This window comes from Sinohyriopsis cumingii, unplaced genomic scaffold (assembly GCF_028554795.1).
Source record: "Sinohyriopsis cumingii isolate HCF-2022 unplaced genomic scaffold, ASM2855479v2 utg001110l, whole genome shotgun sequence".
NCBI lineage: Eukaryota > Metazoa > Mollusca > Bivalvia > Unionida > Unionidae > Sinohyriopsis > Sinohyriopsis cumingii.
The window spans coordinates 1110865-1126541 of record NW_028315961.1 but is presented as its reverse complement, the minus strand read 5'-3'; the positions used below and the strand labels follow the sequence as shown (position 1 = coordinate 1126541).

Sequence of the window (15677 nt, the reverse complement as noted above, 5' to 3'; positions counted from 1 at the left end):
TCACTGGTCATCTATAATTCATCCATTATTACAAGTTTGCTATTGGTACTTATCCTAAGCTACTTGGCCTGGGGGGTAGAGCGCCTGCCTCCGATGCTGCCTTGAATCTTTGCACACATTAATTGCATGGTCTTGATGAAAATTATTCTTACACGTCCAATATGGCCACCACAGTGGCCATCTTGAAATTTTTGATTGCTACTCCTACTGAACTGATCACTAGAAACCTTTGATGTCAAGTTGGTCTTAAATGAACATGGTGCTGATCTGATGTTCGACATGTCTGCAATACTGGATATCTTGAAAATGTTTTTATTGCTACTCCTAAACAGATGGTCATATCAGCATGAGGTATTTATTCACTAACAACTTCTTATGATGTCTACTTGGTCAAAGTAAAAATGGTGCAGACCTTACCGCCAATATGGCTGCCACATCAGCTATCTTGAAAATCTTCTTATTGCTACTTCCCCTGAATGGAAATTCATATTGACAAGGGGTTTTCACTCTTGATCCTAAATTAAATGGCGTTGATCTGAAGTCTAATATAGCTACCACAGTAGCTATGTTTAACACATTGTTATCATTACTTCTTCTGAATGGCCAATCATATCATCATAGAGTTTTTGGTAAAAGAAGTCTTATTCTGTTTTGTTGATCTTAAAATAAAATGGCACCGATCTTACTTCCAATATGTGGCCATCTTGAAAATCTTGGATTCGCTACTCCTCTTAAAGGGAAAGTTATTTTGACATCATTAGAGTACTCATGGTGTCTTCTTGGTCCTGAATGAATACAACCAACTATGAATATGGCCACCATCATGGCTATCTTGAAAATGTTGTCATCTCCCATATGGACGATTATAATGACATGGAATTTTCACCAATAGACTTCTTATGATATTTAGTTTGTCCCAATGAAAATGGTCATATATCCAATATGGCTGCCATTATAGGTGTCATGAACATTTTGTTGTCACTACTCTCTCTGAGTGGATGATCATTATAAAATAGTTGATAGATTATGTGTTATAATTGTATTATGCTGGAAAATTAAAACTATTTACCAAAAGGTTATAACTTAAAGAAATATTAGCATTAAAAACATCCTAAAGCCAATAGATTCAACCTAAATCCACATGTACTTTACTGTTGCTAGGAAGCAAGGCTAGCCTGATCTATATGGGTCTACACTGTAGCAGTATTAGCCTACTACTTGTGGAAGTATTTTTTGTATGTTACATTAAATTAAAAACAGGACTGTTTTACATTATCACAATAATTATGTCTTTTATATCAAATCAAGTAAAGGGCAACAGGAAAATTTTATAATGTTTGCTAATCCTAATTGTTTAAGAGCTAGTAGCAACGGTCATGTGTTAAGCCAACTCATTTCAACACTGTTGTAAATATTATATGTAGGTAATATCCATCAACTACTTAAGAGCTTTGTTTCACATGTATGTTTCATTATGGAAAAGTAAGTTGCAGAGTTTATAGTGAATTTATAATTCCTGAATTGGCACTATGAGTTTTCCTTCAGGATTAGAAGTTGCACCATTACTTGCAAAGAAATTATGGGATATTTTACTAACAGAACAATAGCTTCAATACCTTGAAAATGACTAAAAAGAGTGACTGACAATTGTTCTCAATTGTAAAGCGAGCATTTAGCCACTAAATAGTCCAATTATGCCTTCTTTATCCAGTACCGTCACAGGTTTTCCCAATGTTTAGTGGATGGCATCCACCTTTTAATTTTTATGAAGTCCCTTTTTAACTCATTCCCTTCCTTATAGTGTGGGTTGTTTTTTTTTAACCTCGTGTGCAAGAGGTGAATGTCTGTTTATGTATCCATCTATTGGTCCCACAATCAGTCATTTGGTTGGTCGGTCTATCTATCTGTCTAATCTATAGATATATCTACAGGGTTCCCATGCTAATCGGGAAAAAGTCGGGAGAAATGATAATTTTGTTTCCTGACCATGAAAAGTCCTTGAATTTTGCAAATATTGACGAAAGTTGAGAAAAACCTGGGAATTTTCCTCCACAATTTAATGCCCAAAACAGTTATGTAATAGAGTCATAACTGAACTGATCATGAGTTAAATTTATCGAGTTCTAACCAGAATATTAGGAGGTTGCCGAATGGATCATATGGGTTCTTGACATAAATATATTTGTTGAGACAATGCAAACGCTCAGTGGATTAGATTCATCTAGTAGACTTTCTGTTTCACAGACAGCTCTATATCCATATTTTTTTTAAATGTAAGGTATGAAAACCAGTCTAGCAGCACAGGAGGCCAACACGGTGGTGTTAAAGCATAGCTGCTTAGCAGATTGGCTAGCAAACTTAAACGTTGTTAAATCAAGTTATACCTTCATGAAATCAGTATGAAAATTATTTATTTTCTCATAAATGGCGATAGGTTTAAAATCTTTATGTCTTTAATCTGCTGAAAGACAATGAAACTAATGCGTTAATGCAATTTGAGCTGGTACTAGCAATTTCTATAGCATATTGCACGAGCACACAGAATCTCACAACCGTAATTTTTAAATATTATAGAAATTTTTTAAAATTAAAATTGTACAGTATACTGGTTTTAATAATAGAAAAACGAAAGAGCACAACATTTTCTATATTTATTCCGAGATCAACTTTGGAGGTGTATTGTATCACATGACTACCACGTTGACATGTGCTCTCTCATGTAGGGGGCATACGAAGCAGGGACCCAGACTACTCTGCTTGATGAATCAGACTGGCTTAGTTTCTTGTAGTTGTTCTTGAAATAAATATGTTGAGAATTATATGTTCTTTCTGGTTTTTATGAAAGGTATCAGATTTTCTTTTAATATAATTGAAATTTTGTACAACAACATTAAAAAGGAGTTTGTTGTTGATATCACATGACTATTGGACTTCCAATGTTGTTGTTTGAGATTTGTGAAGAAATGTGACTATTAACGCAAATGGCAAGTACTGGGTCAGGTTTCATATTTGCTGAGTTTCATCTTGTCTGTCAGCAGAACATTTATAATACTTGCCATTTTTGAGAAAATAAATAATTTTCCTATTGATTTCATGCAGGTATAAGTCGATATAACCTAGTTTAAATTTGCTAGGACCACTTGTAAGCTATCTTACAGTGGAGCAGATTCCAAATTTTATATATGTAATTGCTCTGAACCAACACTCCATCCAAAATGTCCAAATGTGAAAAATGGGGTTGGAATATTTGCCGGAAACCCGGATTAGAAAAATTTTGAATCTCTGAGCTGAATTTTGGTGCGAAACTATTTCACAGGTACATGTAGCTGAAATTGTCATCCCTTTTATTATATATTAATAACCAAGAAAGGATATTATGTATCAACATAATATTTTGGGGACTGGTTTATTGAACTACAAGAAGACAGGTTGATTTTACAGAAAATTCAGTCCTTGTTAATACAAGATTATATAAGTTTGAAGGTCTTTTGTCAAATTTAAATCAACCCTTTTGTAAATGTCTTTAAATGATGGAATTTTTAACAAAATCGTCTTAAGGGGTTTAGGTTATTGAAAAATCTTGTTTGAGATTTTATTGGCACACATAATTTCAGGGTTAAACTTTTTTCGTAACAAGATAAGATTTTAAAACTTTGCATTTATTGGGGTTTTTCATACTGTAATAGGAAATGTTTACTTTATATAACATGCACACATATTGCTCGAGAATTCTTTGGAATTGAAAGGTTTGAAAGGAAACTAAATAATTTATGCTCATTATGTTGTTTCCATGGAGCAACATAATGCAGGTCAGCAAAGTAAAGTTAGAATTTGTATTCTGTACATGGAAATGGCTTTAAATGCCAACTTATGGGAATATAGTCAAGTTTGTTTTGTGTGACTCATCTTGTGGTTTTGAAGATGATCATCTTTTCTGACATATATGTTTTGGAGTCTTGAAAGACAAACATCTTGTGATTTGGAAAATGCATGTTTTATAATCCAAAATGTTCTTTAATTCAATTCATTAATGGTCATATGTTAACCTTGAAAAAAATTTATTTCATCCAGGAAAAGACCTGGAAATTTATATTTAGAAAAGCGTGGGAACCATGTATCTATGCCAGATGACATAACAAATATCTTAGAATTATCTTTCCAGATCCCCCATCCATACAGGGTCTGACTAGCCTATACAAAGTGACAGAGAACCAGTCACTCAGTGTCACCTGTCAGGCCTATGGTAACCCACCACCTGACCAGATATCTTGGACTCCTAGTGGGGAAGGTTCAGTGCCCTCCATATTGTACTTCAGCTCTGTGTCAAGGAACAACAATGGGACCTATACATGTACAGCCCAAAACACCATGATTCCAACAGCTGGGACACAACAGACTGGCATGAGCATGAGTCAGATACAGGTTGATGTTCTATGTAAGTAATAGGGTCATGGTGACAAAATATATTCTTCATTCAATCCTGTGGGACATATAACTTCAAAAGCTTGATTTTCATATTAACTTTGTCATTGATCTGTGATCTAGTATCTCCAAAATAACAGTTGGAAAATAACTGTCAGGTTTCTTTTAGAATATTAGTTGTTAAATCCTCACAGTCAAGTACATAACTCACATAACAACACAAACAAATTCAGTTTTCAACAGATGGTTTCTTTTACCATTTGAAAAATAATAAATGCATAATTAATATCAGTTGCATCACCAGTTACATCAATGTGGTTTCGATGATTATAAAATGGGTCCATATAATCCAGCAGATTCCATGTTCTGTTTTTTTTCCGGTATTCTCATATGAAACATTTTCTTAATATATTAAAAAAGAGCAATCAGCAAAAATATAGTGTTAGTGTTAGCGATATCTATATTATGTATATTATTTTCATAATAATAGCTGTTTGAAGGGTCATTTAATTAATTAATGACAAAATCCTGATAGTGGTTTGTACTTTAAGATGAGTCATATATCAAATGCATAGATCCATTCATTCCAAGATTAAATTGCACTGTAAGTAAACCTTAAGTGATCCAACAAAAACAGGAGATTTTGGGAATAGAGGTTGTGGGTTTTCTGAAAAGGCTCCTGAACTATTTCCTGATTAGCCGGCGTAAATCAGCTGTCTTATTTACTGTGAAAGATTATTTCAAAATACATGTACATCAATGATTCATTTAAAGCCTGGAATTGCATTCTCACAATTGCATGTTAGCTTTGCATATAATAGAGTTATTACATGGAATTAGGCATTCTTAGTAGTCCTATCAGTCTTATTCATTGAGAGGAATTTATTTAATAGAATCATTAATTGGCATGGCACTGTTCTAACATTCATTCAAAGACACTTGGATTAATATCTGTACTGGAATTACCGTGAGTTGATGTAAAGATATTATTCCAGTGATTTCTTCTGTGTTATTGACACATCGGTACAGTAGTGACATCATTTGGGGCTTAATTGGATTACACAAAACTACTGGAATAGATAGAATGTTTAGGATTTTATTAATTCATTCGCTATACTGAAAGTTACTCATAATTATTTTACTTTGTATTTTAGGGAAATAAATTATATTTTTCAATTATACAAAACTTGTTTGTTTTGCTCTTTCTTGTTACATAGTTTAAGACCTTAGAGTCATAACAAAAGGTACATCTTTATTTCATCCTTTATTAAAACTTATTTATATATAGAAAATGTAGCAAGGACAGATGAACTAATTTCTGTTTGACTTTTTCAAATGCATAGAAGAATTTATAACCAATGCAAACCATTTTGGTTAAGTGAGCATCCTCACCACATCAAATGAGAATGTTTCATATCTTAATTTCTTCGATGGCCAATTCTTTCCAAGGTATTCCTCCTTTTGCTACTTTGTTCAGTTAGTTTTATTTTGGAAGTCAACTACACACAAAAAACCATAGATAGCAAAGCAGATACACATATCGTCTTTGTGATCTTTGGTTGGGTGTCTAAGAAGTTAGGGGGCTTAAGAGGAAATAGTATGTAGGGTCTGTTCAGTAAAACATATACTCCTCAGGAAGAAGACGTTGTCAAGTTCAACCAACGCACAACAGAAGCAATTTAAAAAAAACATGATCCACCATCTGTGTTTTCATTGAAAGATGTTGCGGACTACAAAAACATATTGTGTTACATAATTTCTGCCTTGGGATTCATGGGTGGTAGAAGTGATTTTAATATTGAGTTTTAGATAAGTGATTTAAATAATAGCCAACTGGAAGGAATTCTTATAGATCATATAATCCACTGCATAGTTTTATGTGTATTCATTCATTATATTCAGTCATCTTTTCTTTGTTTGTCTTGTCCGTCGCTTTCTAATTTAATTTTCATGAATCTAGATTGTATAATAAGGGTTTCAGTTATAATACAGAAATCATGAATTTTTAACCTTACTAAGCTGTCATTACTTATGACTATGTATGTGTGCTTATTTCAGTGATCACTATGTTTTGCTAAATTTTCTTTGTTCTCAGGTATGCTGCTTTTAATTTGAATCATAGTTAAATCCCATATTGCTTTAAATGTGCAGTCAGATGCAGTGATTTCTTGTTATTCTTTTTCTCTAAATGTTTTTGTAAATATTTCATGATTTCCAGAAGCAAAAAATATCTTAATGCCTTTGGATGTGATAACACATTATTTCTCCCTACTTTTACACTAACCACTCCAGTGGCCTAGTGTTTAGAGCGTCCGCCTTGGATGCGGGAGGTTGTGGGTTCGATCCCCCATTTCAGTCGTACCAAAGAGATATAAAAATGGTACAGTATTAACAGTTGCCTCGCTTGAAGGTTAGTGTTAGAACTGGTCAGCCTGGCATCATGATAATGTGACTGGGTGGGACATCGTGCTACATGTTTGCGGCATGTTGCCCCAGTGCTAGACATCACTATAAACTGCCACACTGCAGACATCGTAGCGATATGACTGAACAGTTGTTAAAGCTACATTAAAAATCCAAATCACACTCATGACACACTTTTACACTGTATAATTTCTTGTAAGAAAAATATGTTTTCAGTGACTGATCTGTTCTATTTTTATGCCTTGATGTATCTGCTATAAAATAACAAATATACCATGCCAAACATTGTTTTATCATCAATTATACTTCAAAAATGAATGAAAATCTAGAAATATTTTCCTCAGTGTACTCTTAAAATCAAAGCCATTGCAGTTAACTGTCTGTTGTCAACAACAGAATCATCATCACTGATAGCTGAGAAGAACGATTCTGGACTTTGAATCCAGGTTCCATCTCTCTCTTATTGTCTTCTTACAAGACTTATACCCAAGGTCTGAGGGGTTTTCATGACAGAGTGGTGTAAGATGCTTGTCTTGTTATCACTTGTCTCTCAACACACGTATTCAAATCTCACTGATACATTCTTTTTTAATTAAGAACCCACAGTCACATATTTATCACTTCTACATTCATTTTGCAATTAAATAAATTAACATTTATCTGTAACAAGTACAATGAAATAATGTCAAATCAGTTTTAATAAAATATCTCTTTGTCTGTTCATAACATCAGCTACATCTGATGATTAGCACCCGAGTGACGTCACATGCAGCATTCTTTTAACAAATCCAGAATATGGAATAAAACAGAAAAAAATGAGAAACGAACATACACAGATGTAATCCATTTAAAATCTAATGATTTCCAAACCAAACACACTTGTTTGACAAATTGTACTAATCCGAATAAAATAAAAGCTATTCACTTGCATGATGTGCATTTCCTACTGGAAATATTTCATGATTTTAGGTTACTTAAGATTGGATCATTCTTGTTTACTTTTGGGTTTTTGGTTTTGTTTTGATTTTATTTTTATAGGAAAGTTTATGATATTTCTCAACTGAATAATGTTCAAGAACTCAGTGTCCTGGCTTTCTAGCCACATCTTTCCTTACTCCTTCTTTTTTTTTTTTTTTAATTTACAAATAATGTATTTCTTTAAATTACAAAGTCAAAGTTTCAGTACTGTGTATTTAAGTACAATCAAACATTTCTGGTTATCAAATAATAAATATAATCTACAGAGAAAGTAGAAAAGAAAAAACACACACACACGCATATACACATGCATATGGCACACAATCTAGGTGATATGGCCTTTGTGATATTACAGTATTTTGTTCCTGTTTACCCTCAAGTGAGAGACAAGTTAAATGTTCATTGTTGAGGTCCATTTTTGAAGAAATTGGTCCTCTTTTTTAGTTACCTTAGCAGTGTATTTTTCAATGTTCTTATGCATTGCAACTATTTGCTTAAAAGCAAAAATAGAAGGATTTTTCATATTGAATCTGCAAGTATAAATATAATATTTTGCCAAAATAAGCAGAAAATTACCCAAACTGTCCAGTTGTTCACTTCCTAAAAATGTATCTTTTTTGAACAGATGTACAGTGTTTGGACAAAAAGGTGCAAAAACTTCAATAAAACGGTACCAAAACTGTGAAGTAATACTGCAGTCATAAAAGAGATGCTCAATACTTTCAGTTTCACTCTTACAGAAAGTACATTTGTTGTCATCAAATATGTTAATTCTTTTAAGAAAATCATTAGTAGCGGTTATTCTATGGATTAATTTAAAGTTAAAAGAGATCAACTTGGTATCCTTGGTACAGCATTTTGCCCGGCTATATATATCAGACCACTCCTCACTACTTATATTTTTATTAAATACTTGCATCCAAGTTTCTTGCTTCGCAGTGTGTTGCCTTTTAGCTTCCTGTAAAAGATCTTTGTAAACAAACTTGAGTGAATCTTGTTTTCGCAAGTTCGTTATTTTATCCTCCTGCTTATCAAAATTATTATGTACTAGGTGGTTTTTTATGGCATCTTTCCATGCTTTAGGAATTCTGGATATTAAGGAGAAGTATTTCAAGAAATCATCGCTTCCAGTTTTTTGTTTTATTATCTCAAAAGGTATTAAATTACCGTGATCATCTACTAGATCGTTCAGAATTTCAAAACCAGCTTCTGTCCAGGATTTGTATTGATAAATCATTTTAGGGGGGACAAAATTTAAAATACTCATGGATAGATACTTGTTAGGATTTTGCGGTTTTTCTTTCCATTTAGATACTGCCAAAATTACATCTCTCCAAAAACTGTTTTTAATGAACTTACTAAATTCTTCTAATTTCCTTCTTCCTAAATTCCATCTTTCCTTACTCGAATGCAAATATATCTTTGGAAACAGCACATGTTTTGGCATTTCTAGTGGGTCCCCATGGTCACTGTCAATAGTAGATCCTACTTCTGTTGATTGGGATCTAAATTTTCTCTAGGAAGAACTGAATGATGTCTGCATCCGTCTTACATTCAACAGTGGGACAGTCCTTATAAATTTTGATCCAGTGCTGAACATTGTCAAATGAGTTAAAATGTCCCTGTAGCACAGCTTTAGCCTCTTCAACAACCTCCTCCATCAAACCCTTAAAACCTTAATCTTTTATGTATCGCTGATGTGGACCAAAATGAAGTTGTTGTTCTTCAGGATAAGCAAGGACAGTTAAAGACGAGCAATATCCTGTTGACATATATTATTCTGTGGGTTCCAGGGGTGACCTAAGACAACTTAGTGGTGTTTGCTAAAAATGGTAAAATTAAAATCTCAGAGGAATCAGTTCTAACACTGACGGAAGAGATTACTGGATGCATCAGAAGAATTGGAGATATAATGTATGGTGATCTCAACATGAGCAGAAATATAATTATCAATGTGAGAGAACCAAAATCAGATGATGATGTGGTAGCAAAAAATATGTGGACAACAGCAATGATGCCACAATCAGTAAATGCATTGCTAAAACTGGTGATGCAATGACTGGTTCTCTCAATACGGCTAATAATAAAATGATTGGTCTTGGAGAATCAGACTTAAACGATTACACAGCAACAAAGAAATACATCGACAATAGCAACATTATGATGACCTCGTTAATGACAATTAATGGTGGAATGACCACATTTAGATCTGAATATGTTAATCATATAACCATGTTTACAAATTTTCGTTGAAACACAAATAGAGCCATTAATTAATTTTTGGGGAGTCCAGCAGTCATTGACATTAAACTCTCTGATATATTAAAAAATATTATCGGTGGTGTAGTACATACAGTAGAGTCTGGATCAGCATTATGGACACCACTCTATAAAACCATCAAACATACCACTGAGGTTATTGGTGTGTACAGGTTTTCAGTACACAGCATTAACAGCTACAATTTCTATCACAATTTCACATTGGTATCCAGTTAGGTGATCTGGATCTGTGTTAGTGATATTGGAGAAAAAGGATGAAGGAATATTTGTGGTTGAACCCGAAGAAAAAGGCCTCAGCGTATTGTACTATTGTTATATTGAATTCATTGCTAATATACTTAGAATGTTAGTAATCTGCATAATGAACCAATTGCTGGTAACTCCAATTGATGTTCAACATTTCAGATACAAACAAGTATGTTTGTCGCATACCCAACTGAAAAATATAGCATCGATGCATATACAGTACAACAAAAAGTATACCGTAGACATATCATTGTTATTGACACAATTGTATACTCAGTATCCACCGTAGTTGCTGGAACAGCAGCTATAATCGTAGCATTATTAGCCACATACATAATAGCAACAGTAATAGGAATTGGTGCTGTAGTTATAACCGGTGTTGCTGATATTCATAATATCATCGCAGAAAAGATATCCACATGCATGGCTGATAAATTACATGAATATATAACGTTGCTATCAGCGGCAACACAAGCATACACCAAGTTATCATTGCTGATATCATCACATCACAACGATGGAATAATATCAGATCAGGAGTTTGCAGAAATGATTAAAGCTTACTATGAAGCAACTGGAAACCAACCCCTTGACTCTGTCAAGGTAGATTCGCCCCCCCCCCCCCCCCGGACAAAGTCAGAGTCTAAGGCAAAGACAGAAATTTAGATCCCTGATTTAAATAACAATGTCCCAAGATCAATCACTGCAGTTGCTAAAGCAAATTGTTGCTAATACATCACCACCAACTACCAGCGAACTCAATCAAGCCTGAGTTTGATATTAACTTTCCAACGGCAATTCCAGCCAAGTAAATAGCTCTAGCGCAATTGCAGTTATATTACAGCTGGCTAAATATTAGAGCAAAATCAATCGGTGGGTTGCAAACAAATAATTCATTGGTATTTGCATACAAAAATAAACCCGATGGAACACCAGACTGGAATGTTATGGGTATACTTACAGTCAGTTATCAGATCAAACAGATCAACAAATAGTTCCAGCGCAGAATCAGATCTATCATGGGAAAAGAATCCAAGATTGCTATCACGGTTCATGAGCCACCATTATCAGCTGCATTAGAAATATCGACACCAAATTATGCTGTCGATATATATCAGTCATCGATCTGAACTGTGTTAGGATGGCCAAGATAGTACCACCAAACCCTCAACAATCTGATTATTCATCAGGTAAGCAAATATTTTTAAACCTTCCAGAGTATTGAAAAACTTCTCCATGGTTATATTTGAAGTGAGCTAGCTTTATTATTGACAAGGTGACTGCTGCGCCAGTGAATGTTTGTGCATATTTTATTGCGACAGATGGTACAAGACTTCCAAAGCAGCTAAAACTTTCTATCATTATCATGATAATAATAAGCCACAAGTTGACAAAAAATATATTAACTCATTCCATAATGCTATTAAGCCTGAACACCATCATGTAAGCAGCAAACTGCGGCAGTTGTTTCAAAGTTACATATGATAATATCCCAACGACAATCTAAAGCAGCAAATCATTGAAATGGTACAGCTTCAAAACCAGGTTGTATTCGACCATGGATTTGTCAATCAGATTATTATAGAAACAGTGATTGCTAATGGCAATGAGTTCACTGAGATTTCCCCTCTTTATTTGATGACAGTTAAGCAGCTGTTTCTCAGACACTATGCAATCACAGAAGCAGAATTACGAACATTTTTAATACCAGGATTCAACCCAGATGAGTTGACAAAAACCATCAGTGATATGATTGATGCATATTTTCCAGCGATACTAGAATCATGGAGAAAATTATCCCCTCCTGAGTATTCTCAAACATAACAATGATCCAGATGGCAGCGGTCATCAGATATTGCCTGGTATTGTCAATATATCGAATGTGATTGCAGTTAAAATTGTATGTGATGCAGTCGATAGCAGCTACCAGACCCAGTCTAGGTCTGGAATAGATCTTGAAAGATCCATGCAAGCACAGCAGGGATATGTCCTATACTCATTTACTCCTGAAGTTCCACCTGGATATTTAATTGTGTCAATACCTGTTAATCCAGTTTATCTGAGATGTAATAATCCACTGTTATCACGGATACATTTCAGACTTACTGACCAGCATGTATACCTTGATTTGAGAGATGAATCTTTGATGATAAGTTTATGTAAAATCCTATCACTGTCAAGGGGAGTAAAAGAAAATCCCACCTTGGTATATCCCAAAATACTAAGGTTTCATTGGGCCCATGGAACCTTATAACGATAATGAAAAAATAAATTATTTTGTGTGGTATTATATAATGAATCAACACACTAGAGTTTTTGTATACAACAAAGCGGTACTCGAAAATGCTGTCAAAACGATCTGGACACTTCCCCAAACAGAAAAGTTTAGTGTTAATATACTTATTGATGATTATAGTGATGAAATTTTTTTGTTAACACAGGAGCAATTAAATGAGTTGCAATGAGAACATGTTATTAAAGCTGTATGAGATAGGGATCAAATTCTGAATTATGCACATTCTTGCCTTAAACGGTCCAAGTTACAGGAAATACTTTATGGGTTGTCTGAAACTGAGTAACTACCCAACCCCAAAACAAGATTTTCTGACCAAAAACAAAAATACTATAAACGCTGCTTCAGTAGTCAAAATACATTATTATTTGATTGTTTACATTCCATTACAACTTTCATTTTCACAACTTTCATTTCAAAACTTTCACTTTCACAATTTGATTATTTACAATTCGATTGTTTATAATCGTATATAATTTTTTAAAACTGCCTTACACATGCACTAATAGCCTTTTTTGTTTCATATTCTTGAGGTAACTCTGATCTGATTTTTTCAATCGCCTGTGCGAGTGGAACAAATTGCGGATACATAAGCTAGCAATCGTTTCATTGCATGTTGGAGTAGCTTAATAAAACTGTATTCCTTCAGATTTTCATTCTTGTAATATTTCAAAATCATTTTTTTTTTCAGGATCAAGTTGATCAGAAAGTTCTGTATCATCTTCATATAATTTTTTAATCACAGAAATAATCGCATTAATATTTTTGTAACTCATTTAATAAATATCTGTTTAAAATAAAAGCAAAAAATAGTAAGAGAATTGTGTGGCTATTTCTCACTTACAGTGCTACCGTTTTCATATATTTATATTTACCAATGCTACTGTTTAATGGTCATTGTTCATAGTGTTTTACTCCATTGACTCTCACTTACAGTGCTGTCATTCTCATATATTTACAGATGCCGCTGCTTCATGAATTTGGGTATTGTACCCCTTGAATTTGATGAGAAGATTTTGGTTTTTTTTGTCATTGTGGTACTTCTTGGTATTACCCCCCCCCCCCCGACTATGTCAGGGAACTCTCACTTATGGTACTATCATTCTCATATATTTACCTGTGCTACTGCTTCATGGTCATCATCCATGTGTTACACCAGAACTCACACTTACAGTGCTATCATTCTCATATATTTATATTTACCGGTGCTACTGCTTCATGGTCATCATCCCTGTGTTACACTAGAACTCACACTTACAGTGCTATCATTCTCATATATATATATATATATATATATATATATATATATATATATATATATATATATATATATTATATATATATATATATATATATATATATATATATATATATATATATATATATACTAGTGCTACTGCTTCATGAGTTAACAGCCACTGTCTGGTTTACTCTTACTGTCTATTTTTACTGTGAGGTGGGGAGCTCCTGTTGCCACCTCATGGGCATGCCAAGTCATTTTTATATTTGACAGATTTATATTGATCACTTTAATTTGTGTGCACCTCCCCCAAAACAATCAAACCCCGGGGAGTGCAGAATCAGTACCCACCATGGGTGGGAGGTGTACACAGATATTTTTAGTTATCATTACTTTTCTTTTGGGCTTGGAACCCCAATTATTAAATGTGATTTATTGCAACCGCCGGCAAATTTGCCAGTCATGGAATTGGAATGCTAATTTCCACTCGTTGAGAATGAAAATCCGCAGCGCTACTGCTCTGCCACAGATCCTTATTACTTCGTGTTTTAAAAATTATTATTGAAGTCACCAATAGCTGGAAATCTAAAAATAGCTCACCTGGATTACATCAAAACGGGTGGAGCTTATTAGTTTATATCTTTGTCTGTTCCTCTTGTTTATTGTCTTTGTGACATAGTCAAGGCAAGAGTCGTTGTTTAAAGACACCAAGGGGGACAAGGATGACATTTTTTAAGAAACACAGGAATCCCAACAAAAAATAATTGCAACTGTCATAGAATATTATGTAGTTACAAGCGAGGCTACTGTTTAATCCCTCTACAAGTGGAGGAAGCTTTATTTGAGAGAGTTATTTACCTTCACTGAGTTTCACTCTCGAGTTTACTCAGGACTGAGATACAGAAATATTAGATTTTGTTTGTTTTTCCTTGAAAATGTTGAGTTGATTATATTATTTATGACATGTTGTACCAAAGCTGGGAAAAGACAGAAATATTTGGAAGCTGCATATATCAATTGAAATTATATTTTTCCACCTGTCTCTTTGTTTACAGATTTAGCTGATCTTGGATATTTATCATTTTTTCCAGTAAACCCCCCCCCCCTTCTCAATTCAGACTCTGTGTAATAGCCTGAAGATTATTCAAAGAATTATCAAGTTTTTTGGCCATTAATATGATCAATCACAAGACCTTTTTCGATCAGACCATTAAAACATCCATAAATAAATTTGTGACAGAGTTATTCTTTCCCACAACATTGAACATGAGATAACCAGCATTTTTAACAGAACTGATTGTTTTATTTAGTCAATAGTTCCTAATCACACCAGCATGTGATGCCTCATAATTCTTGATGATGGGATGCATTACAAATTCATCTGTATTATTTCCTTGCTCCATTTATATAGTATATATCACTTGTCTAAATTAATTTTGTATTACTAGAAAAAAATATGTAGGATGCTGTTAGCATGAAAATCTAGTGAGATAGTCTCCAGGAGATTCAACACCATCATTTTTTTTTCTTCTTCATAATACTGTTGCAAAGCTCTGTATTTTCTGCCTTCATCATCTAAACAGTCAATTGCTTTTCCCCCTGACTCCCTTGTTACATTTCAAACACAGTTTTGGTCTTTGACTTGCTTGTTGCACACTATGCAGGTGGTATCCACAGAAATCCATTACACAAGCCTTATTACAAGGAGTGGTGATTGTGTGTCTTCAGGAATTACTTGTAATTGTTCAAGGACAAATCCATGTTGAGGAGCAGTTGAATCTAGTTTGTAGATTG

The 15677-nt window shown here is 33.9% G+C and overlaps 1 protein-coding gene across 1 annotated transcript in view; it reads left to right on the top strand.

The window, feature by feature from the left end:
* Positions 1 to 15677, top strand: part of LOC149772830 (nephrin-like) — a 130656-nt gene that overhangs the window by 44696 nt on the left and 70283 nt on the right. Inside the window, exon 7 of the mRNA XM_089947230.1 lies at positions 4163 to 4435. Within this exon, the coding sequence (XP_089803356.1) occupies positions 4163 to 4435 (273 nt within the window). The remainder of the gene's footprint in view (positions 1 to 4162; positions 4436 to 15677) is intronic.